At 46.3% G+C, this 21,400-nt stretch overlaps 1 protein-coding gene across 2 annotated transcripts in view; it reads right to left on the reverse strand.

Annotated features, from left to right (window-relative positions):
- LOC117368295 (tigger transposable element-derived protein 1-like) overlaps positions 1-21,400 on the reverse strand; it is a 50,093-nt gene that overhangs the window by 4,129 nt on the left and 24,564 nt on the right. Inside the window, exons 10-12 of one of the 2 annotated variants that reach the window (XM_033961811.1) lie at positions 20,277-20,390; positions 17,468-17,596; positions 10,373-12,280 (exon numbers count right to left, since the gene is read on the reverse strand). In XM_033961811.1, coding sequence (XP_033817702.1) covers positions 10,422-12,280; positions 17,468-17,596; positions 20,277-20,390 — 2,102 coding nt within the window. In that variant the 3' untranslated portion in view covers positions 10,373-10,421. The remainder of the gene's footprint in view (positions 1-10,372; positions 12,281-17,467; positions 17,597-20,276; positions 20,391-21,400) is intronic. The other variant, XM_033961812.1, reaches the window with a different exon arrangement.

Below are 21,400 nucleotides of genomic sequence, written 5' to 3' on the forward strand. Positions count from 1 at the left end.
CCCTTGCTACGCCACTGCCCAGGAATGAAAAGTAACTGAAGAATAGTGATGAACCTGTGAAAAAACATATGAGGTGGATAAGGATGCCAAGTGGAGAAAGAATGGGGGGGTGGGGGAGGTTGGGGGGAAGGTGGCCGATTCTTTAAGCGGAGCCTGTCGAGTGTCAATCATGGCCAGGCACCACTTTCAGAATTGGGAATTCCAGCGCCTAGCAAGGACCTATGGTTTTACAGGCCTACATTTCCGGCGCCTAGGGTCCTTGCAGAATCGTGGCTAGCGTCGCCGAGTGAGGATGATGTCTGGTGCCACCCCTAAATTCAACCTCATTAGGCGATGCTAGGCACCATGAATCTAGACGCTGGTCCCCCGTGGCTGCCTAGCACCGCCTGTTTTGATGAGGTTTTAATTGGCTTTTCATGGCGTTACCAATTATCACGCCACTTAGAACCAATTAAAACCCTTACCTTAGCTGCCGGCAGGCGCGATCTAAGCGCCCTTGCTGGCGACTAACTTTCAGCGGCTTTTCAAGAATCCAGCCCAAAATATTTATTTATTTAAAAAAGATTATGATCTGTGCCACCATCTGAAAATCATACCCTGTCAACGTCAGCTCGAGTCTACTCAGTAATCTCATCTGGAAGAGCGTATGTGTGAAAAGAATAACCCAGTAGAAAAACCAGTTAATATTAAAAAAAAAAAAAAAAACCCCACTAAGATTCTGAAATTATGCAAATCAAAACCAGAGAGGGATAAAATGAATAAAGGAAACTGCTATAAAGGTGGTGATACTGCCAAAGGAATGTAAAAAAACCTAAAAGCCAGAATTAATTTAAAAGCACTGTTGTAACTATACCTTTGCCGTAACAATTGAAATAAAAACATTTATCGGGAGTGCGCCTGACAAAAGTGTAAGCGAGCCAAAGAAGGTCTGAAACTAAGTGCCCTCCCAAATCTAAAAGCTATTTCTGACTGAACCAGGAGGTCCAGAGCCGCTGCTAGTGGATTCATGACACAAGCAGTAGTTGCCCAGAAAAAAATAACTTCATGCTATCTTGTTAAAAATCAACAGACGATTGGACAAGATTTTTATTGCTTTGCTGGCACTGACGCCACTTTATCAAGTTCAACTTTCCGACCTACCAGACCAAAAATTTGCACCTAACCTAGACCTCCCTTTTACAAAGCCACGGTAGAGGCTTCTACCATGGGCCAAAAGATGGTCATTTTTCTTGCCACACCTTCCAATCTGTTATTTTCAAAATGTATTTTGGAGACAGCTTTCTATGGTGGTTGTCAGCAGCGCGTCTACATTTGAAGGGGGGCATGTTGGAGGCGTGGCCTTGGCGGGACTAGGACGGGCCTTACGATTTGGACATTTTCCTGCAATAATCGAACGTTTAGAAAACTTCCAGAGTACAATTTGGACATTTGGAGCTAGGCCTGGAGTGGCCCAGTGGCTAGGGCTGCAGCTGCTCCTCAAGACCTTGGGCTAGTCACTTAATACTCCATTGCTCTAGTCAGATTGTGAGCCCACAGATAGGGAGAAATATCTGAGTACCTGAATGTAAACCACTTACGTTATAAGTGGCCTATAAATACTAAAAAATAAATAAAAAATGAACAAGTGCCAAAAATGTGCACAAATTAACCAGCTGACCATTGGAGGGATTGAGGCATGAACTCCCCTACTCCCCCAATGGTCACTGACCACCTCCCTCCCCCAAGATGTGAATGAAACCGTACATACCTATCTGTATGATAGCTTTGGATGTTTTGGCCAGTGGTGTCAAACTCAGGCCCGCGGGCCTCAGGCCACCAACTCTCTTCCAGCTTCCTGGTCTCACCTTCAAAGCAGCCTGCAGAGGATCGCCGGTCAGCTGTAGTGATCCTAGCAGGCTGCCCTAGCCTCTGCAGCACATTCCCTCTGCTGCGGTCCCATATGTCAGAGGAGGAGCAGGACTGCGGCAGAGGGAACATGCTGCAGAGGACGATAGCAGCCTGCTAGGATCACTACAACCAACTGGCGATCCTCTGCAGGCTGCTTTGAAAGTGAGACCGGGAAGCCGGAGAACATTAGAAAGAATGGGGAAAACATGCAGGCCTTCGGGGGGTGGGGACCTGGTTTAGAAGTACACGGAAGGAGGGAGGTGGGAGGGTTTAAAGAGACGTGCATATGCCGGACTGAGGGGGGAAGGGGAAGAAATAATGAGTCTAAAAACAGAGGAGAGGGAGAGAGATGATGGACAATGGGATGGAGGGAAGGAACGAACAGAAAGGGAGATAAGTTGGACACAAGGGATGGTATGGAGGAGGGAATAGAGATACTGGATAGGAGGGTAGTTGGGAAGAAAAAGAGAGAGATGGTGGACCCTGGGGTGGTGGGGAAGGGGGGAGAGAAGTTGGACTCAAGGAATGGTGTAGAGGGGGTGGATAGAGATACTGGATAGGAGGATAGTTGGGAAGAGAAAGGGAGAGATGGTGGACCCTGGGGTGGTGGGGAAGGAGGGAGAGATGCTGGATGAAAGGATAGTTCAGAAAAGGAGAGATGGTGGATCTGGGGATGGTGGGATCCATCGCTGCAGTTGCGGGGATAGAGACAAAAAAAGATGCCAGACTTCCGGGGGAGGGGAGGGAAGGAAAACGGAAGGGGCGGACAGAGATGGAAGATGGATGGTTAGCACGTAGAAACAAGAAAGGAGACCCTGGCAAGCGAGTTATCAGAAGACAACCAGAGCCTGGGACCAACATGATTTGAATAATGACCAGACAACAAAAGGTAGAAAAAATAATTTTATTTTCTATTTTGTGATTACAATATGTCAGATTTGAAATGTGTATCCTGCCATAGCTGGTGTTAGATAGCAAGTGTGAACTAGAACCTCAAAGAGAGGAAAAGTCTTTTTTATTTATTTTGTTTACACCGCAGAGCCGGCCTGGGGTTGGAGAGATTGTAACCCTTTACTTCTACTAAGACTAAGTATCTTAAAAAATTTAGCCCATGACTTAGCCTGTGTTTTAGATTTCGGCCCTTTATGTGATTGAGTTTGACACCCCTGTAGTAGAGCAAGCAGGTCTCTGGAGCAGCCTAGTGGGTGGTGCAGTGGACTACAGAGATGGGGACCCAGGCTCATATCCCACCCTAACTAATACGCTTATGGTAGATTATGTGTGCCTTCCAAAACCCACCCACATCCCACTGTACCTACATATAGGAGACACCTATAGGCATAAGGGCTATTGAGGTGGTGGACTACTGAGAAGGTTGGATCCAGTAGGCTTCGGGAAGGTTTTAGAGGGCTCATCATACACCAGAAGGGGGTTATAGTGAGATATGTACCTGGGTCTTTTTATAACAAGTTCACTACAGTGCCCCCTAAGATTTCCCACTGCTCTGCTGGGCAGGGCCAGCATTAGGGGGGGAAGCAAATAAGGCAGTTGTCCTGGGCCACACAGCTCCAAGAGTCCAGTCCAGGCATCTCACTCAGCTGGCATCAGCCTTGCCTTCGGCCCCGGTTCCACTAAACCGGATGGCGAAAACGAAGACAGAACCTGTGGAGGCCTTCCCTCTTATCTGCTCTATAGGCTCTGCCGGTCTCGATCCCACCCATCCAACCCCCCCTGAAGTGACTTCCTATTTTTCAGGAGTGGGATCGAGACTAGCAGAGCCTATAGCAATGCAGTAAGAGTAAAACTCCCAAGGCTTCTGTCTTTGTTATTGCCACCCGATTTAGTAGGACCAGGGCCAAAGGCAACTGAATGCTGGAAGAGGCAAAGGATGTGGATCGGGGCCAGTTAGCTAAGGGAGGAAAATAGAGATGCTGGATTTTGGGGAGAGGAGAAAATATGGTATGCTTGTTATGAGAAGGGAGAGGGGAAGGGGGATGGATCAGCTTGGGGAAGGACAGTTACTGGAACTCGGTGGGAGTGGGAAGAATAGGGACACAAAGACAGATACTAGACCTTTCATGGAGCAGAGTGACATGGGAAATGCTGGACACAAGAAGGTGGAGTATGAAAACAGAAGGGAGATGCTGGACATGGGTAGAGGGAGTAGGGAGACAAGGGGAAGATGCTGGATGGAGGGGGATATGAGATGCTGTCTAAAGGAATATCCCTGCTAGGGGTTGGAAGGAAGATTGTGATCCTGGAGGGAGGAGGTGATAGAAGGGAGATACTGGATTAAGATGGGGAAGAGAGGGAAAGTACTGTAGGAAAGGGGAGAAAGGAGCAGTTAGATCAGATAAGGAAGAAAAAAGAACATGGGAGAATGCTGGACATTGGAGTTGTACAGTGAAGGAAAAATGGACATGGCATGAGTAGGAAGACAGATGGGAGATGCTGGACATGGGGTGGAGACAGAAACAAGATAAAGGGGGTTCTGGACATTGGAGAAATAGGCAGATAGGGGAGATGCTGACAGAAGTGGGAAGAGAGTAACACAGAGGAATGTTGCATATAAGAGAGGAGTAAGGTGATGGAAAGAGATTGTGGATGGAGGTGGAGAGAGACAAAGTCAAGGTCTTGGAGGAAAGAGAGGAGATGCTATGCTGGATTGAGGGGGCAAGAAGAAGAAACTAGTCAGAAGAATGAAAAAAGGGGAAAAGAGAGAAAAGGGAGAGTTAGCAAAAAACTGGAGAATAATAGAATGAGAGAGATGGAAAGGTGTAAGTGGAAGCAGATAGAGATGCGTAAAAATAAATGAAGGAAAACTGAAAGGAAAAGTTAAAGTCAGAAATGGATGTAGGAGAGGAAGTGAAGAAAACAGGAAGTGGCAGATTTGAAGACCCTGGAAAGAAAATTAAGAAAAGACAGAAGAAAGCAGACACGGGGATAAACAGGAATAAAATGGCCAGACAACAAAGGTAGAAAAAGAATTTTATTTTTAGATTTCATAAACAGAAAATGCAGTTTTACAGTAAATTTACACTGCTTTCCAAAGTGTAGAGTACTGTTTCTCCTTCTCCAGTGTTGCGCTTCGTGTAGCATATGGCTTCTTGAGTTTTAAGTTTGTGGCTTCTTGTAGTTTGTGAATATGCTAACTTTGGGATATGTGCACCACAGGTCTTTTTATAATGTTTAGTAGCTTGCGAGATAGCCGATGAGCAACGTGGGAAGTGACACTGAGCTCAAAGTAGATGGTTACCAAATCTTCTCCCCGCCCTCTCCCTGCCCCCTGCCCAAATGCAAAATCTAAATACCTAAGCTGATGGGGTAACTCAAAGCCCTTCCAGTTGAAGACCTCTTCCTTCAGTCCAGTGCTCATAACTATGTCTGTCTGTCCAAGTTAGATTACAAGCTCTTCTGAGCAGGGACTGTCTATTTAATGTCAAAATGCATAGCGCTGTGTATGCCCTTCAGAAGTGTTAAATAGTAATAGCTGCAGAGCTTGGAGATTTCTGACTGCCAGGCCGGAGGAGGTGCCTTCAACTGGCAGGGCTTTGGGATCCCCATCAGCCACAGCAAGAGACGTGGCTAATTTTGTGGATTCCTGGACCCCTGTGTGTTCAGTATCAAAATAAGTGCATATCTATTTTTATTCCTCCAGTGTTTTAATACTTGCTGAGTTTAATTTTTTGGGGTTCCCAGTTCAATTTCTACTTTTATTTGTGATCCCTTGTTCTGTATTTGGTAAAGTTCTGTGTGATGGAGTAGAACAGTGGTCTCAAACTCAAACCCTTTGCGGGGCCACATTTTGGATTTGTAGATACTTGGAGGGCCTCAGAAAAAATAGTTCATGTCTTATTAAAGAAATGACAATTTTGCACGAGGTAAAACTCTTTATAGTTTATAAATCTTTCCTTTTGGCTAAGTCTTAATAATAATTTATAGCTAAACAGACATATGATCAAGAAACTGTTTTATTTTACTTTTGTGATTATGATAAACATTACCGAGGGCCTCAAAATAGTATCTGGTGGGCCGCATGTGGCCCCCCGGGCAACCAGTTTAAGACCCCTGGAGTAGAACCACTGGGACCAGCACTGGGAAGCCCTAAGCTAAGACCTGCTGGGTATAAGCTCTACCCAGCAGGCCAAGCAAAGCAACCGCAATTGCATTTTGGTGTCAACCTCAAAGAAATAGGAATCTGCAAACAAGACCCGGAGTATTGAAAGACCAGAAAAGGGGAGTTCTTGGTAAAAGACTCCTCAGAGCGACCCTTGGGGGGATGCATGCAGGTATCCGCCTAACCTCCAGTAAGCTCAAACCCGTTAGCTACGAATTGACTGGTGACCAGAGGGTCCATGGAGACCAAGGTACCAGAATATTCAAATTGACCGGTGACAACAGGGTCCATGGGGACCAAGATACCAGAATACAGGCAGTCCCTGGATTAGGAATGTCAGACTTGTACTTGGGAAGAGGGTCCTGTTTCTCCCTTCCATGTCCCAATACACCCTTCATCCTCCCTCCCTTCCTCCATTCTGTGTCCCAAGTTCGTACCCCCTTCCTGCAGGTGTTCTGTGTTTTGGCTGGCTCCCTCCTCCTCCTTCCAGCCACACTTGTCTCTCTTCACAAAACTGCAGGAAGCAACTTCTACACACTGCCTGCAACTGATCCAGAAGCTTCCCCTCTGACATCAGAGGGAAGGCTTCCGGGTTAGCCGCAGGCTGTGTGTAGGAACCGCTAGCCGCAGCTTTGTGAAGAGAAACAAGTGTGGCTGGAAGGAGGAGGGAGCTGGCCAGAACACGTAAACACCCGTGGGAGGGAGGCATTAACTTGGGACACAGAATGGAGGGAGGGGGGGCACACTGGGACATGGGAAGGAGGAGGGGCACTGGGAGCCAAAAGGAAGGGAGGGAGCACAAACTTCGAAAAAAGAATGGGTGGAAAGAAGGAGGGGGCATGAACTTGGGACACAGAATGGAGGGAGGGAGGGAGGGAGGGGAGTATGAACCTGCCAATATGTATCGGTCATGTCTGACTATGCCACCCAATAAGAATATAAGAATAGCCTTACTGGGTCAGACCAATGGTCCATCAAGCCCAGTAGTCCGTTCTCACGGTGGCCAATCCAGGTCACTAGGACCTGGTCAAAACCCAGGGAGTAGCAATATTCCATGCTACTGATCCAGGGCAAGCAGTGGCTTCCCCCATGTCTTTCTCAATAACAGATTATGGACTTTTCCTCTAGGAACTTGTCCATACCTTTCTTAAAACCAGCTACGCTATCCGCTCTTACCACATCCTCTGGCAACGCGTTCCAGAGCTTAACTATTCTCTGAGTGAAAAAAAATTTCCTCCTATTGAAAGTATTTCCCTGTAACTTCATCGAGTGTCCCCTAGTCTTTGTAATTTCTGACGGAGTGAAAAATCGATCCATTTGTACCTGTTCTACTCCACTCAGGATTTTGTAGACATCAATCCTATCTCCCCTCAGCCGTCTCTTTTCCAAGCTGAAGAGCTCTAATCGTTTTAGTCTTTCCTTATACGAGAGGAGTTCCATCCCCTTTACCATCTTGGTCGCTCTTCTTTGAACCTTTTCTAGCGCCACTATATCTTTCTTGAGATAAGGAGACCAGAATTGAACGCAATACCCCTATGCTATTCCCCTAAAGAGAATTACAGCTTTTTAATTTTTTTTTTTTTTTAATGGGCACTGATGCTGCATGTATGTGTGGGTGTTACCCACACACAATGCACAATATTTGCCCCCATAAAAAAAAAAGAGTCATGCTGGCCTTCCCCATGATGACCCCCCCCAATGACCCCAAGCAAAAAAAGAGGCAGTAGGAAGCCCACTTCCTCCTGCACTGCCATTGGCTTCCCCATGAGCCACCCACCCCCACAAACATCATGGCCCTGACATACCCCCCTTCCCCACAAAGATTCTTGGCAGGAGGGAGTGGGCACAGGGGAGAGGTCTTAGGAGCCTTAGCCAATCAGAGCCTTAGGATCCCAGAATGCACTAGGCAGGGGCCTAAGGCCTTGATTGGCACAGACGTCTATGTTCCCTCCCAGTGCACCAGGAAGGCCCGCTATTTTGGAGTAGCAGGCCTGATGCAGGAGGGAGTGGGCATCTCTCCTACCAAGGATCTTCAGAGGGGGGTGTCGGGGCCACGATGCTCACAGGGGGGGTGGGGGAGGGTGCCTGGGTGGTTGCAACGTTCGGGGGAGATTGTGGAGGAGCCAGTGGCAGGAGGAAGTGGCCATCCCTCCTGCTAAGGATCTTCAGTGGGGGGGGGGAGGGTCCAAGGAGGTCGCAATGTTTTCAGGGGGGGGGAGGTGTCTGTCGGAAGTATGGGCATCGATCGAAGGGATCGTTTTTAATTTCAATGACCTCATTTTAATACTGAGATCATTTGCATAGCAGAGTCAGTGAATGTACAAACGCACAGAAAATCACACGGTGAGCAATTGTGTACATCGGGTCGGCAAATTAGGATGTTGCTAAATCGGTTCGAACTGGTTTAGCCATGATCATTAGACCATTGGAGAGTTTAGTGCATCCAGGCTTTGGTACCAATAAATCCAGATAATACTACTGGTGAACCAAGAACAACACATTCAGACCAAGGCCCCCTTCACTCACCCCCCAATCAAAGACATACAACTTAAGAAAATCTATGACGGCCTACTACTATATTTCCCTGAAAATAAGACCTACCCAAAAAATAAGCTCTAGCATGATTTTCGGGGTAGGTCTTAATATAAGCCCTAGTCTTACCGGCAGCAGCGCTTCCCCCACCCCCTACTCTTGCCGTGCAGCCGAACCATCCTTCTATCTCTCCCTCTCGTCCAAACCCCGCCGACCGCGAGCCCTACATACCTCCCTCCAGAGCAGTGTCGGCAGCACACTAAACAGGCTGCTTCGTGGCCTTCTCCTGCTGGGGCCTTCCGTGTGCTGTGTTACTGATGACATCATCAGTGATGCAGCAGAGGGAAAGTCCCGGTGGAAGAAGGCCATGAAGCAGCCTGTTTAGAGTGTTGCCAACGCTGCTCTGGAGGGAGGTATGTAGGGCTCGCTGTTGGCGGGGTTCATGTGGGAGGGATAGATGGGGGAGGGAGGGATAGAAGCTAGGCAAGGGTTCTGCCGCACGAGGGATGGGAGGGAGGGAAGGAGGGATAGAAAGATGATACAGAGAGAAGGCACAAGGGATCATGTACATGAAAAAAATTAAGTTACAGGTAATCATCAGTGATTTGCAGAATGACTTGAATGAAACCGGACTGAGTCGGAGAAGGTAGAGAGGGGAGGAAAGATACTGCACCTTTGGGGGAGAGAAAGGAAAGAGGAAGAATTGGGATGAAGGAGAGGAAGGGAGAGATGATCATGTGCATACCCCGAAAATAAGATCTAGTGCAGTTTTTGGGCCTCAAATTAATATAAGACACCGTCTTATTTTCAGGGAAACATGGTAGCTACCCAAGCAGCGAAACTAGACCACCACATCTCCAACCTGCTGATCACAACGTCCAACTACAAAACTTTTAGGAGAGAATTAAAAACCAAGTTATTCAGGAAATTTGTCAAGTCAAACTAACCTTCTCAATTTATCCCTGGACCCTAATGCTTCTTCTAATTATCTATCTTGTAATCTCACTGGGCATGCCCAGACCAATTCTTTTGTAATCTGCCTAGAACCAAAAGGTATTGGTGGAACAGAAGACACTAATGTAACGTAATGATCTAAAACCCCCAAAATACAGAGTTGGCTAAGTTGGAGCGACCCTGAGACCCTCAAGGTAGACCCTAAGAACTAGTGTCAAAATGGAAAACTCAACTTACACAAGTTTGCTTACACTAGAGTGGCCCAGGCAGAAGGGGTTTGAAAGTGCAGAGAGCAGTATAAGTCAGCCATATAGTCAAAGTGGTAGGCTGGTGATTTTAAGAGTGACTCTGATGCCAAAGATAACCAGGAGGGACCAATGAAGAGGAAGCTGAAGGTGGTGATTTGCAGAACTAAAAGAAATAATAGTGTGGGTAAAAATTAAGTTACAGGTAATCATCGGTGATTTGCAGGATGACTTGAATTAAATCAATCAGACTGCAGTTGGAGGAGGTAGAAACGGAAGAACATTCAGAGAAAGGAAAATATTGGAGAGAACGCGAGATGAAAGATGAAGACCTAAAAAATGAAAAGAAAAAAATAAAATAAAATAAAGAACAGAGAACAAAAATTACCCACACAAGGTTAGAGGCTCACTCCCAATATCCACTACAGGCAGTCCTCAGGTTAAGAAAGGGTTTCATTTTAAAAACTGTTCTTAAGTCGAATTTGTGTGCAACTCGGATCATGTGAGAATCTGTGTGTATTAATGTTCTCCTATACATTACACAGTCTGTAAAAACATTAAACATTATTTTGAGGACTGTTCCTTTAAAGTACTGTATTTTAAATAGAAGGAAAAAAGATAGGAGGTTTACACGTACTTTCGTTCTTCACTGTACTGCATACTGGAAGGGAGTGCATGATGTAACGTTAACTGGAAGACGATGGAGAGATGGCTACTGTTGACGATGGATCTTGTGTTGGAGAGGATGGGCCTGTTGCTGGAGAGTCAGGGTTTACTTCTGAAGAGTCTGTATTTGCTGTTTGTTGGTGAGGGTTCGCTGCTGGTTTTACTAGATACGATTTCTTGAAGTAGGCATCAAGAGAAGATTGCAAGGATCTTTTCTTTTTCTCATTATAAATAGCTTTATAGCAGCTGAGGTCCTTGCTAACTGCACGGTAAACTTTGGTAAACCTTTCTGTATTAGGATCTTGCTCCTCTAATTTTGCCATCCCTGCTTCAATGAGACGAAAGGCTTCAGCTAACTCTTTCGTCGTAAATTTTTTCTGTTCTGGCATGTCAAGTTCTCCGTTTTCCTCCACTGCTTCCATCTGCTTCTCTAATTCAATAAGGTCTTCATTGCTCAGTTCTTTGCCGCGGGAAGCCAGTAACTCAACAACATCATTTTCATCAATATCTAACTTTAGTTGATTTCCAATATCAACCACAGCTCGCCTAGCTTCAGTGATGTCATCTCCCGTAAACACTTGAGACTCGGGTGCAAATTGTGGACACAGTTTCTTCCACACTCCTTCCATTTTTGACTTTTTCACTTCATTCCAAGACTGAGCAATATTTTTTATAGCACCATAAATATTATAGCTCTTCCAGAAATCCCTTAAGGTCGTCTCATTATCTTGAGTAGCCTTGACCGCTTGCGAGAAGGTCTGCCGTAAATAATAGGCCTTAAATGAGGCTATGACTCCCTGGTCCATTGGCTGCAGTAGGGATGTGGTGTTAGGTGGTAAAAATACCACATTTACATTGGGGTGAAGCTCACCTGAAGTGCTTCGATGTCCGGGTGCGTTATCTAGCACAAGGAGAATCTTAAAGGGAATTTCTTTCTCCAAGCAATAATGCTCAACAGCAGGGATGAAATGGTTCTTGAACCAGTCTTCAAAGATAGCAAGTGTAACCCAAGCCTTTGAGTTTGCTTTCCAAATAACGGGAAGGGCGGCCTTAATGACACGGCTAAGTGCCCTTGGATTTAGGGAGTGATACACAAGCAATGGCTTTAGCTTGAAATCCCCAGACGCGTTCCCTCCAAGCAATAACGTTAGCCTGTCTTTCGACACTTTATGCCCTGGTGCGATTTTTTCCTCTTTCAGAATATCGTTTTTTTCAGGCATTTTTCTCCAACATAACTCAGTTTCGACGACGTTGAAGATTTGGTCCGGGATATAGCCTCCCTCCTCTATGATATTTTTTAACTGTTCAGGAAATGACCTCGCAGCGCTTACATCGGCACCTGCCACTTCACCTTGTACTTTAATGGTGTGCAAATTTGCTCTGACTTTAAAGCGATTGAACCAGCCCCTACTGGCTACAAATTCTTCATCACACTCGTCGTTTTCTTCACGAGCTTTTAAATCGCTGAAAAGGCTTCGAGCCTTTGCTCGCACTAATGAAAGGCTAATGGGTATATTACGCTGATTTTGATCTTCTAACCACACGATGAGTAACTTTTCCATTTTGATAATTAAACTACTCCGTTGCTTGGTAATAATTGTAGCTTTCAATGGTGCGCAGCCTTTCACATAATCCATTATTTTCACTTTATCTTTCAGAATTGTTCCGATGGTTGATCGACTGTAGCCTAACGCTTTGCCAATGGATGATGGCGTTTCACCTCTTTCCGATCGCTTTATTATTTCAACTTTCTGTTCAATCGTGATTGTTTTCCTTTTCTTCGATGCATCACCTGCACTAGCATCGAATTTACGCTTTTGAGACATCTGGAGGTATCTAACTGGGTGTCGAAGACATTCAACTTGTTTACTCTCAAGATCTAAGGAAAAAGAAAAGGAAGCAGATTTAATGCCACGTAACAGTTCCTGGATGCCAGCAACAGCAGTCCGAAGACAGGCTGCCTTCGCCCTGGCTCTGGGTCTTGCCTCTGTTGCATCCTGCCCTTGGGAAATTGCATCGGTGGAAACGAGATGAAGCAAAGGGAAGACCCAGGGACTGGCCAATGAAGACTGTCTTTAGACTGCTACTATTGGGAAGGGAGGGAAGGAGGGGGGAGAGAGAAAGAGATTGATACTAGACCAAAGTGAGATGCTTTGGAGTGGAGGGAGGTGAGGGGAGTGCAAGGCTGGGGAATATACTAAAGAAAGCCGTCACCATTTCACTTACCCCGGTCACGAGCTTCCTTCTCGTCCTCCGCAGCCATGTGCCTCCGACCAGGCCTTTCTTCTCCACTGCTCCCCTAAGCCTCTAAACCAGCACCAGGCCTTTTCTCTCCTCCTCCACTGCTCCCCTGTGCCTCCACTCTGCGAGGCTCCAGCCCCAGCATGCACCGACCCCGGACGTGTCACCTTCCATTTCCAGAGTGCACCAGAAGTGACCAACACTGGGCTCTGCCGCTACGGAGATGGAAAAGTCCCCGCCGGGATAGAAAGTGGACATCAGCTGTTCTGCCGCCGCTGGGATGGAAAGCCAACATCAGCTGCTCTGCCACCCCATTCGTAAGGTAGAGTCCGCCAAAACCCGGGGACTGTCTGTATTTAACATTCCTGTAGATGCTCTTCCGAGTGCCTTTGGCTTACATCTCGCACACATGCTGACCTCCTTTAATCCAGCTCTTACACTGGCCAAGCAAGATAACTACAACCAGTTAGCTAACTCCCTTTCTTCCATCTCTTTGCCATGCTGAATTCCTTCCTCAAAGCGTCCCCCTCCTCTGAACCCTCCTTCCCTTTCTCCCCAGACTATGGCTGAATACTTCCATGAAGTGATGTAGGAGAGGGTCGAATGAAAAAAAAGCATCATGGGCCATCCAGATTTGGGAAATAAAACATCAATTCCCGATCTGGATGGTCCTAGGTGCTTTTTTTTTTGTTACTCTGAAAACTTCCTTGATAAGGTCCACAATATTGCCTTTGGAATTCGCTGCAAAGTTGCATCTTTCTCCCCTTCCCCCATTCACCCTTCCAACCTTCCAGCTCCCACCATACCTTCTTCCTTCGCCCAAACAACTTTGAAGTAACCTGCACACCGTCTCCCTCCTGACCCACCTCCCCTTGCCCAGTCCCACCCTCTCAACCATCCTTCAAATCCCGCCAACTTTTCTTCCTTCTCTGAAATCATGGAGGATGAAACCGCACAACCTCTGTCCTTAGCCAAGCTCACTATATGCCCCTCGGACCCTTTTTCCACCCCTCTACTTCCTACTCAGGGGACCCTCGGCCACAAGAGGACATCCGCTCAAACTCAGAGGAGGGAAATTTAAGAGTGACACCAGGAAGTATTTCTTCACGGAAAGAGTGGTGGGTCACTGGAATAAGCTTCCGGAGCAGATGGCCAAGGCCACCAGCGTGCTTGACTTTAAGAATAAATGGGACATCTACGTGGGATCCCTACAGAGGCCTGGTAAGGCACTCAGACTTGATGGGGTGGGTCAGTAGAGTGGGCAGACTTGGTGGGCTATAGCCCTTTTCTGCCGTCATCTTTCTATGTTTCTATACTGTTATCCCTGCTATTTGTCATATTCTCAACCAATCCATTTTTCGCTGCAACTGTTCCCGATGCCTTCAAACATGCAGTGGTTGAGCCGCTTCTTGAAAATCCCTCGCTGGATCCCACCTGCCCTTCCAACTTATCGCCCCCGTCTCTCTTTTTCTTTTCCTGTCCAAGCTGTTTGAGCATGCTGACCTCCGCCGCTGCCTTGACTTTCTTTCATCCTAACCGGTTCCTGATCCTCTACAATCTGTCTTTTGCTCCCTGTACTCCACAGAGACTGCCCTCGTCAAAGTTTGCAGTGACCCGTTCCTGGCCAGATTTAAGGGCCTTTCCTCAATCCACATCCTTCTTGACCTTTCTGCTAATTTTTGATACTGTTAATCGCTGCTTACTCCTTGATACACTGTCCTCACTTGGATTCCATGAATCTGTCCTCTCCCGGTTTGCCTCCTACCTCTCCCATCGCACCTTTAGTGTATGCACTGGTGGATCCTCCTTGGTGTACTCCAGGGCTCTGTCTTAGGGCCTCTCCTCTTCTCTCTCTACACCTCTTCTCTCAGTGCCCTGATTTCCTCCCATGACTTCCAGTATCACCTATATGCTGATAAACAACCTAAACAACAGACTACACCGTAACCTCTCACACAGATTAAGGAGAACCCAGAGCCTATTCACTCACCCCCCTCTCAAAGGAACACGACGAAAGAAACTATATGACAGCCTTTTAGCGACACAGGCAGCAAAGATCGATACTACCATCACCAATCTACTGACCAAATCAATAGACACTAAAGCATTCCGAAAAGAAATCAAAACTCATCTCTTCAAAAAACACTTCCCATCATCATAACCTCACAAAAGTATTAGAAAATGCTCTCATGACTACCCCAACACCACCACCAGCAACACCTCGAATCCGGACAGTATTATCTCTACTCGTCTAAACAACAGAATCCGGACAATATTATCTCTATTTGTCTAAACAACCTATCACTATCTACTATCTACTACCAATTTATCCTGGAAAAGTCCAGAACAACAATTGTAACTTAACGCATTCTTGATTATATGTACTGCAATGCTACTGGAAATGTCCAGTCTTCTAACTTGTAATCCGCTTAGAACCGCAAGGCACAAGCGGAATAGAAATCACTAATGTAATGTAATGTAATGTAATGTAATAATTTCCAGATCTACCTCTCTACACCTGAGATTTCACCCAAAAACCAAGAAAAAGTCTCAGTCTGTTTGTCTGACATTGTTGACTGGGATGACTCACCACCACCTGAAACTAAACATGTTCAATACTGAGCTGCTCCTCTTTCCTCCTAAACCCTCCGCTCCCTAAATTCTCTGTCTCTGTAAATAATACTACTATGATTCCTGTCTCCACTGCTCGTACCCTTGGTCCACTGCCCGTACCCTTGGAGTCGTCTTCAACTCCGACCTCTCATTTTCTAAGCACATCCAACAGACTGCTAAAGCCTGTCGCTCCTATCTCTACATCACCATCAAAATTCGCCCCTTCCTCTCTGAGCACAGTACCTGGACCCTTGTCCACACCCTCATAACTTCATGCTTAGACTGCTGCAATTTACTTCAAAACAGGTCTCCCGCTAAACCACCTCTCCCCCCTGCAATCTGTGCAAAACGCTTTTGCAAGAATTATCTTCTGCGAACTTCACTGCACTCATGTTACCCCCCTCCTCAAATCACTTCATTGGCTCCCTTTGCATACAGCTCAAACTCCTATTACTAACCTACAAGTGTGTTCATGCCGCAGCTCTTCAGTATCTCTCCTCTCTTGTCTCTCTTTATATGCCTCCCCGAGAACTCCGTTCCCCAGATAAGTTGCTTTTATTTGTACCCTTCTCCTCCTCTGCTAATTCCAGACTTCGTTCCTTTCAGCTCGCTGCCCCGTATGGGAAGATTAAGTTCTTACCTCGATAATCTTCTTTCCAGTACATGGACCAGTAAATATTCTGGACCATAGGTTATTATCCCATAACCGTGAGTGTTTTGTAAAAAGCACCACAAAGCTTTCTTCAACTCTGCCTCCTTGATCCTGGGCACAGCCCCTCCTGTTCAGTTCGTACCAAAGCAATCGATAAACCCTATAGCAGGAGAAACAACAAGGAAGTCACAGGGAACTCACCAAATATTCAAACTGTATTCTGCTCTGAAACGTCAAAAAGTAAATAACAAATGTTGCAGGTGGAAAGAACACCCCGCCTACCTGAGTGCAATCCATATAACCTTGTGTACAGCTCTCGTAGGAATGTTTCACTGTAGAGATAATGCAGACATAGGTCATAGATCTTATTCTTAATGGAGTCAAATGAAACATCCCAAAATTAGAAAAATGGCTTTTTGGAGGTGGGGAACCCTTCAGGACACCATAGAAACTGCCAAAACTCACAAAAACAGAACAGCACCCACACCCCCTTCGGTTTTCCCATAGACAATAATGGGCTTACTCACAAGTATTGTAGAGGTGCCTGTGGTATCAGCTCACACATGGCAGTTGGGTTCTGGAGATGAATTTCTGCCTTAAACAAGCATGAAATGTACTCAGAGCTTTGGGCTGCCTTTTAGTCAGGCTCTTTGAGCTTGAACCCTCGACCCCACTAGCTCTCTTTGCATCTTCAGGGGGGGAGGATGCAGCCAGCACTCTATAATCCCTGGGGACCAATCCGGGTGCAAATCAGCCTGCACTGAAATGCCTATCAGGAGCGAGCTACATTCCCAGGGGCCCAAACCCTGAGCTAATCTCGATGTTAGTGTAGGTCAGCTAGGTAGATTCCCTAGAAGGCGGGTTGCCCCACCTCCCCCAGCTATAAACCTCTGCTTACAGAGTCTGTATCTTCTCCCAGGAAGAGCTGCCCCAGAATACTGGGGAACTCTGGGGCACTGAAAAGCCTTGAAAATTTGAAGTAAAAATCCCCCCCACCAAAAAAAAAAAAATCGAAAACAGAGCAAAACCAGAAAACCTTCACACTCGCTTGTAGAAGGAGAAACCGAACAGGAGGGGCTGTGCCCAGGGTCAAGAAGGCAGAGTTGAAAAAAAGGTTTTGTGACGCCTTCTATAAAACACTCAACGGTTACTGGAAGCCTGGAATAGATTACCCGAGTCCGTGCATTTTGCCCCTTTCCTTCCCATGTTCAAAAGTAGGCTAAAAACCCACTTTTTCGAGATTGCCTTCCACTCATAACCCTACTCTCCACTGCCCTCTGCTCGTCAGCCCAGCCAACAATTTAACCATCCCCCACTAACTATAACCCCTACCCTGGAATCCTGTTTCTCTTGATTAAGATTGTGAGCTCATTTGAGCTGGGACCGTCTCTTTTGTGGCTCGGAACAGCACTGCGTTCACCTGTGAGCACTAAAAATTAACAGTAGTAGCAACGGTCAGAAGACTTGATGCATTATTTTGTGATGTCTGGTCAAAGGATGCATCTTGTAAAAAAATATTTTAAATCAGTCATTTGGTAGATTCAGTTCACGCTACATTACCTGTTTCCTGCAGTTCTTCAAATGTGCCCATGTCGGGCAGATTTCCTCTGTCCTCAAATCCCTGAGGTTCAATCTCGGATCCTTCTTCCTTAAGTTGGACTAAAATGTCAGATTTGACATCGGAAGAGCCTGTTATAGAAAAACATTGCTATAATTGGGTTATTTTTTAAAGCTGATCAGCATAATTCTTTTAAAACATGTTTTTTTAAAAAATACACATATTTAGCACTTGTTCTGCCTCCATATTCAAGCGAGTGGCCTTTTGAGTTCAAGTAGGACATACAGCAGGTGTGATCCTTCCAATATGGACAAGAATTCTGATATGAGTGCACACGTTTATACACCGACTGCAAAAGCTTATACTGAATTCTGTCCTCAACAGCCAACCACTGCAACTTCCAATAGTAAATAGTTATAGGTTCATATTTATTGAATCCAAAAATCAACAGTACACCAGAACTTTGCATCACCTGCAAAGATCACAACAAAGAGGTTTGCAAACCCACATAAACGACACTAAAAACATACCTGTTCCAGAAATACCTCAACAACTGACCGCTCCCCCCCTCTCCCCCTCCCCTTAATCCACCTGAATTTACTGCACTGTTATAAATATAATATGTTATCTTCATCCTGTCGTATATATAATATGTTATCTTCATCTTGTCGTAATTTTCGCTGCCAGTTATTCCAAACAGGTTCTGTCGGAAATCATCTACTAAAATGTACACCTTATATTCTACTCAGCAAATAGTAATTCTATACTAATGCCTCTTAAGGTCTCTGCTCTCTGTATTTCCTCTGAATATCTGCATATTGTATTTCGCTGCATGTCCAGCACTCCCGATTGTAAACCGCCTAGAAGTCGCAAGATTGTGGCGGTATCTAATATAATAAAACGGTAAGCCACGCATGCGCACTTCCTATGCGTGGGTCCGTTTTCTGTGAGCTGTAGCACACATAGGAAGTGCGCATGCGCGGCTTACGGTCTGGCCTCACGCGAGGCAAGACAAGTGGCATGCGCGCTCTTCCCTGCTCTCCACCGCAGCCGGCCGCTAACACCTCCTGCCCTCTCCAAGCCGGGACCGCAGCCAGCCAACGATCGCCTCCACAGCGCGCGAGAGGAGAAGGGAGAGGGCTGAGGGCTGTCCCGCTGGCAGCATGGCCCCGATCCCCTTGCGTCGCAGCAGCGTCGACGACTCCCCCCTCCCGCACCAACTGCTGCCGCTCCTGTTTGAAGCGGCCTGATGAGGTTCGCGGCCGGCTGTAGCGAACCTCGCAGGCCGCTCTCCACATGAAGCACGTTCCCTCTGACGCGATCGCGTCAAAAGGAACATGCTATCATATGGAGAGCGGCCTGCAAGGTTCAATACAGCCGCCCATGAACCTAAGCAGGCCGCTTTGAACAGGAACAGGAGCGGCGGCAGCGGCAGGAAACATGGATGCATGGAGGAAGGTAAGAACGGGAGGGGAAGCCAAAAAAGAAGGGCCCTGGAGCAGCCAGAAAAGGGAGCTGTTTTGGTGGGAGGGTTGTGCTGAGTGCACGAAGCAGGCAGGCAGCCACTGCACAGCAGGGGGAGAGGCAAAGTGGGCTGCTTTGGGGGGGGGGATGGTTGTGCTGGGGGTCGACAGCGATCATGGGGGGAACAGAAGAGGGCCACGGAGCAGGCAGGCATGGCACAACAGGGGGCCAGAGGGAGAGCGAAAGGGGGCTGCTTTGGGGGGAGGGGTGTGCTGGGGGCAGACAGCAATCAGGGAGGGGGGATGAACAAAAGAGGGGGCCACGAAGCAGACAGGCATTGCACAACAGGGGGAGAGGCAAAGGGGGCTGCTTTGGGGGGATGGTTGTGCTAGGGGCCGACAGCAATCATGGGGGGGAACAAAAGAGGGCCACGGAGCAGGCAGGCATGGCACAACAGGGGGCCAGAGGGAGAGCGAAAGGGGGCTGCTTTGGGGGGAGGGGTGTGCTGGGGGCAAACAGCAATCAGGGAGGGGGGAGGAACAGAAGGGGGGCCACGAAGCAGGCAGGCATTGCACAACAGGGGGAGAGGGAAAGGAGGCTGCTTTGGCAAGCAGGGGGCCAGGGAGACAGACAGAAAGAAAGACGCACAGACAGGAGACCAGGGAGAGACACAGACACAAAGAATGACATACAGACAGCGTCCAGGGAGAGAGAGACAAATAAAAAACAAAAAAACAGACATACAGACATCTACTCTAGCACCCGTTATTGTAACGGGCTTAAACACTAGTAGAAGAATAAAGTTGTTATTATTATTATTATTACAATAATCAATGCCCGACAGAATTAGACAGGCTTCAAGTTGCTCAAAAGCCGTAACTTGAAAAACAAGTTCTTAACAAACAAAACGTACTTGTTTCTGAAAGGATAGTTCAGAGTCCAAAACCACCCACAGATATCTCACACAGGGCGACCCACTCAGTGTTCCCTGTGACAAATCGACCTCTGATGGAAAGAACGCAGAAGAACTGCTCAGCAGCTATAAATCGCATGACACAGCTGGTTAGCGCCAATATTGACTGGATGACCAGCTACAGTTTTCATTGTACTGTGGGATATTTATATTTCATGTTAGAATATGAGAACCTAAGAATAGCCTTGCTGGGTCAGACCATGTTCTATGTTCTCTCTTGAGAAGTCCATAAGACTGTTTTAGACAGACTGTGAGCCCATCGGGACAGATACGGGAAAATGCATGAGTAGCCGATTGTAAACCGCTTAGATAACCTTGACAGGCAGCATATAAATACCCAATAAAATAAAAAAAAAAATACATGGTACGCTTGCCTGTTACAGAAGATTGAATCTGTTCAGAGGTTTCTGATTCAGGAGGATCCATGAAGGGGTCATCGTCCTCTTCTTTAATAATCACTGTGAATAGAGATGTTACATCCGGAAGGCCTGTGATGAGAAAAACAAAAAAACACGTCTAGGAGAAGTCAACATTAGGAAACACATTTTAAGTTTCCACATCTTTGAGGTTAATGGCCCATTTCCTGTGATCTGAAACTGCAAGGCCTTTAACTCCAAAACGTTCACTTACTTACGCTGGGATCATTATTTTTCTTTTCCCTCCAATTCACTGAAGTACTTCACCTTCTATATTGTACCACTCCCTCGGGACTTTGCAGTCTCAATGCACGACCCAGCATTTTTTTTTTAGCATTAAATCTAAGTTGTCAGTTTCTAAACTATTCCTCAAGCTTTGCTAGATCCATCCTCTTGCTATCTACACCATCAGGGATGTCTACTAATTACATATCATATATGAGATAAGATCATATCTCCTGCCAACTCCACGTAAGATCAATGATGAAAGAGAACTGTTTTTAAGAAGCAACTCCCCCTCCCTTGTTTTGTTTTTTCCTCTCCCCCTCTTACCTTCCTCTTTAAATTTTATTTTTACTTCGATGAATTTTTCATTGCCCCCAACCCCAGTACCTCACGTACCAAATTTGTCTACGTCTCGTCAGTCACTTATGTTATATTTATAAAATGACCCCTTTTCTTTTAAAATTGTACCTTAATTTTAGTATTGTAAACCGACAAGATACTTGTTGATGGTCGGTATATAAATTTGGAAACTTTGATATCGTCTGCAAAGGGGCAAACCTTACCAGACAGCCCTTCCGCAATATCACTCAAAAAGATGTTAAAAGGAGAAGGACCAAAGTCCAAATCACTAGTAACATCCTTTCTTGTCTTACAGACTATCATTCCTCGTTTTTGCATTGTGTGTTTTGTTTATTAGTGCTGTGACTTTTTTCCTGCACTATAAAAACGATATTTAAAAATATATATATATATATATATATATGAGGAGAGGGTGGTGGATGCCTGGAATGCGCTCCCGAGAGAGGTGGTAGAGAAGAAAACGGTGAAGGTGTTCAAAGGAGTGTGGGATGAACACA

Source organism: Geotrypetes seraphini, chromosome 10 (genome assembly GCF_902459505.1).
Source record: "Geotrypetes seraphini chromosome 10, aGeoSer1.1, whole genome shotgun sequence".
Taxonomy (NCBI): Eukaryota; Metazoa; Chordata; class Amphibia; order Gymnophiona; family Dermophiidae; genus Geotrypetes; species Geotrypetes seraphini.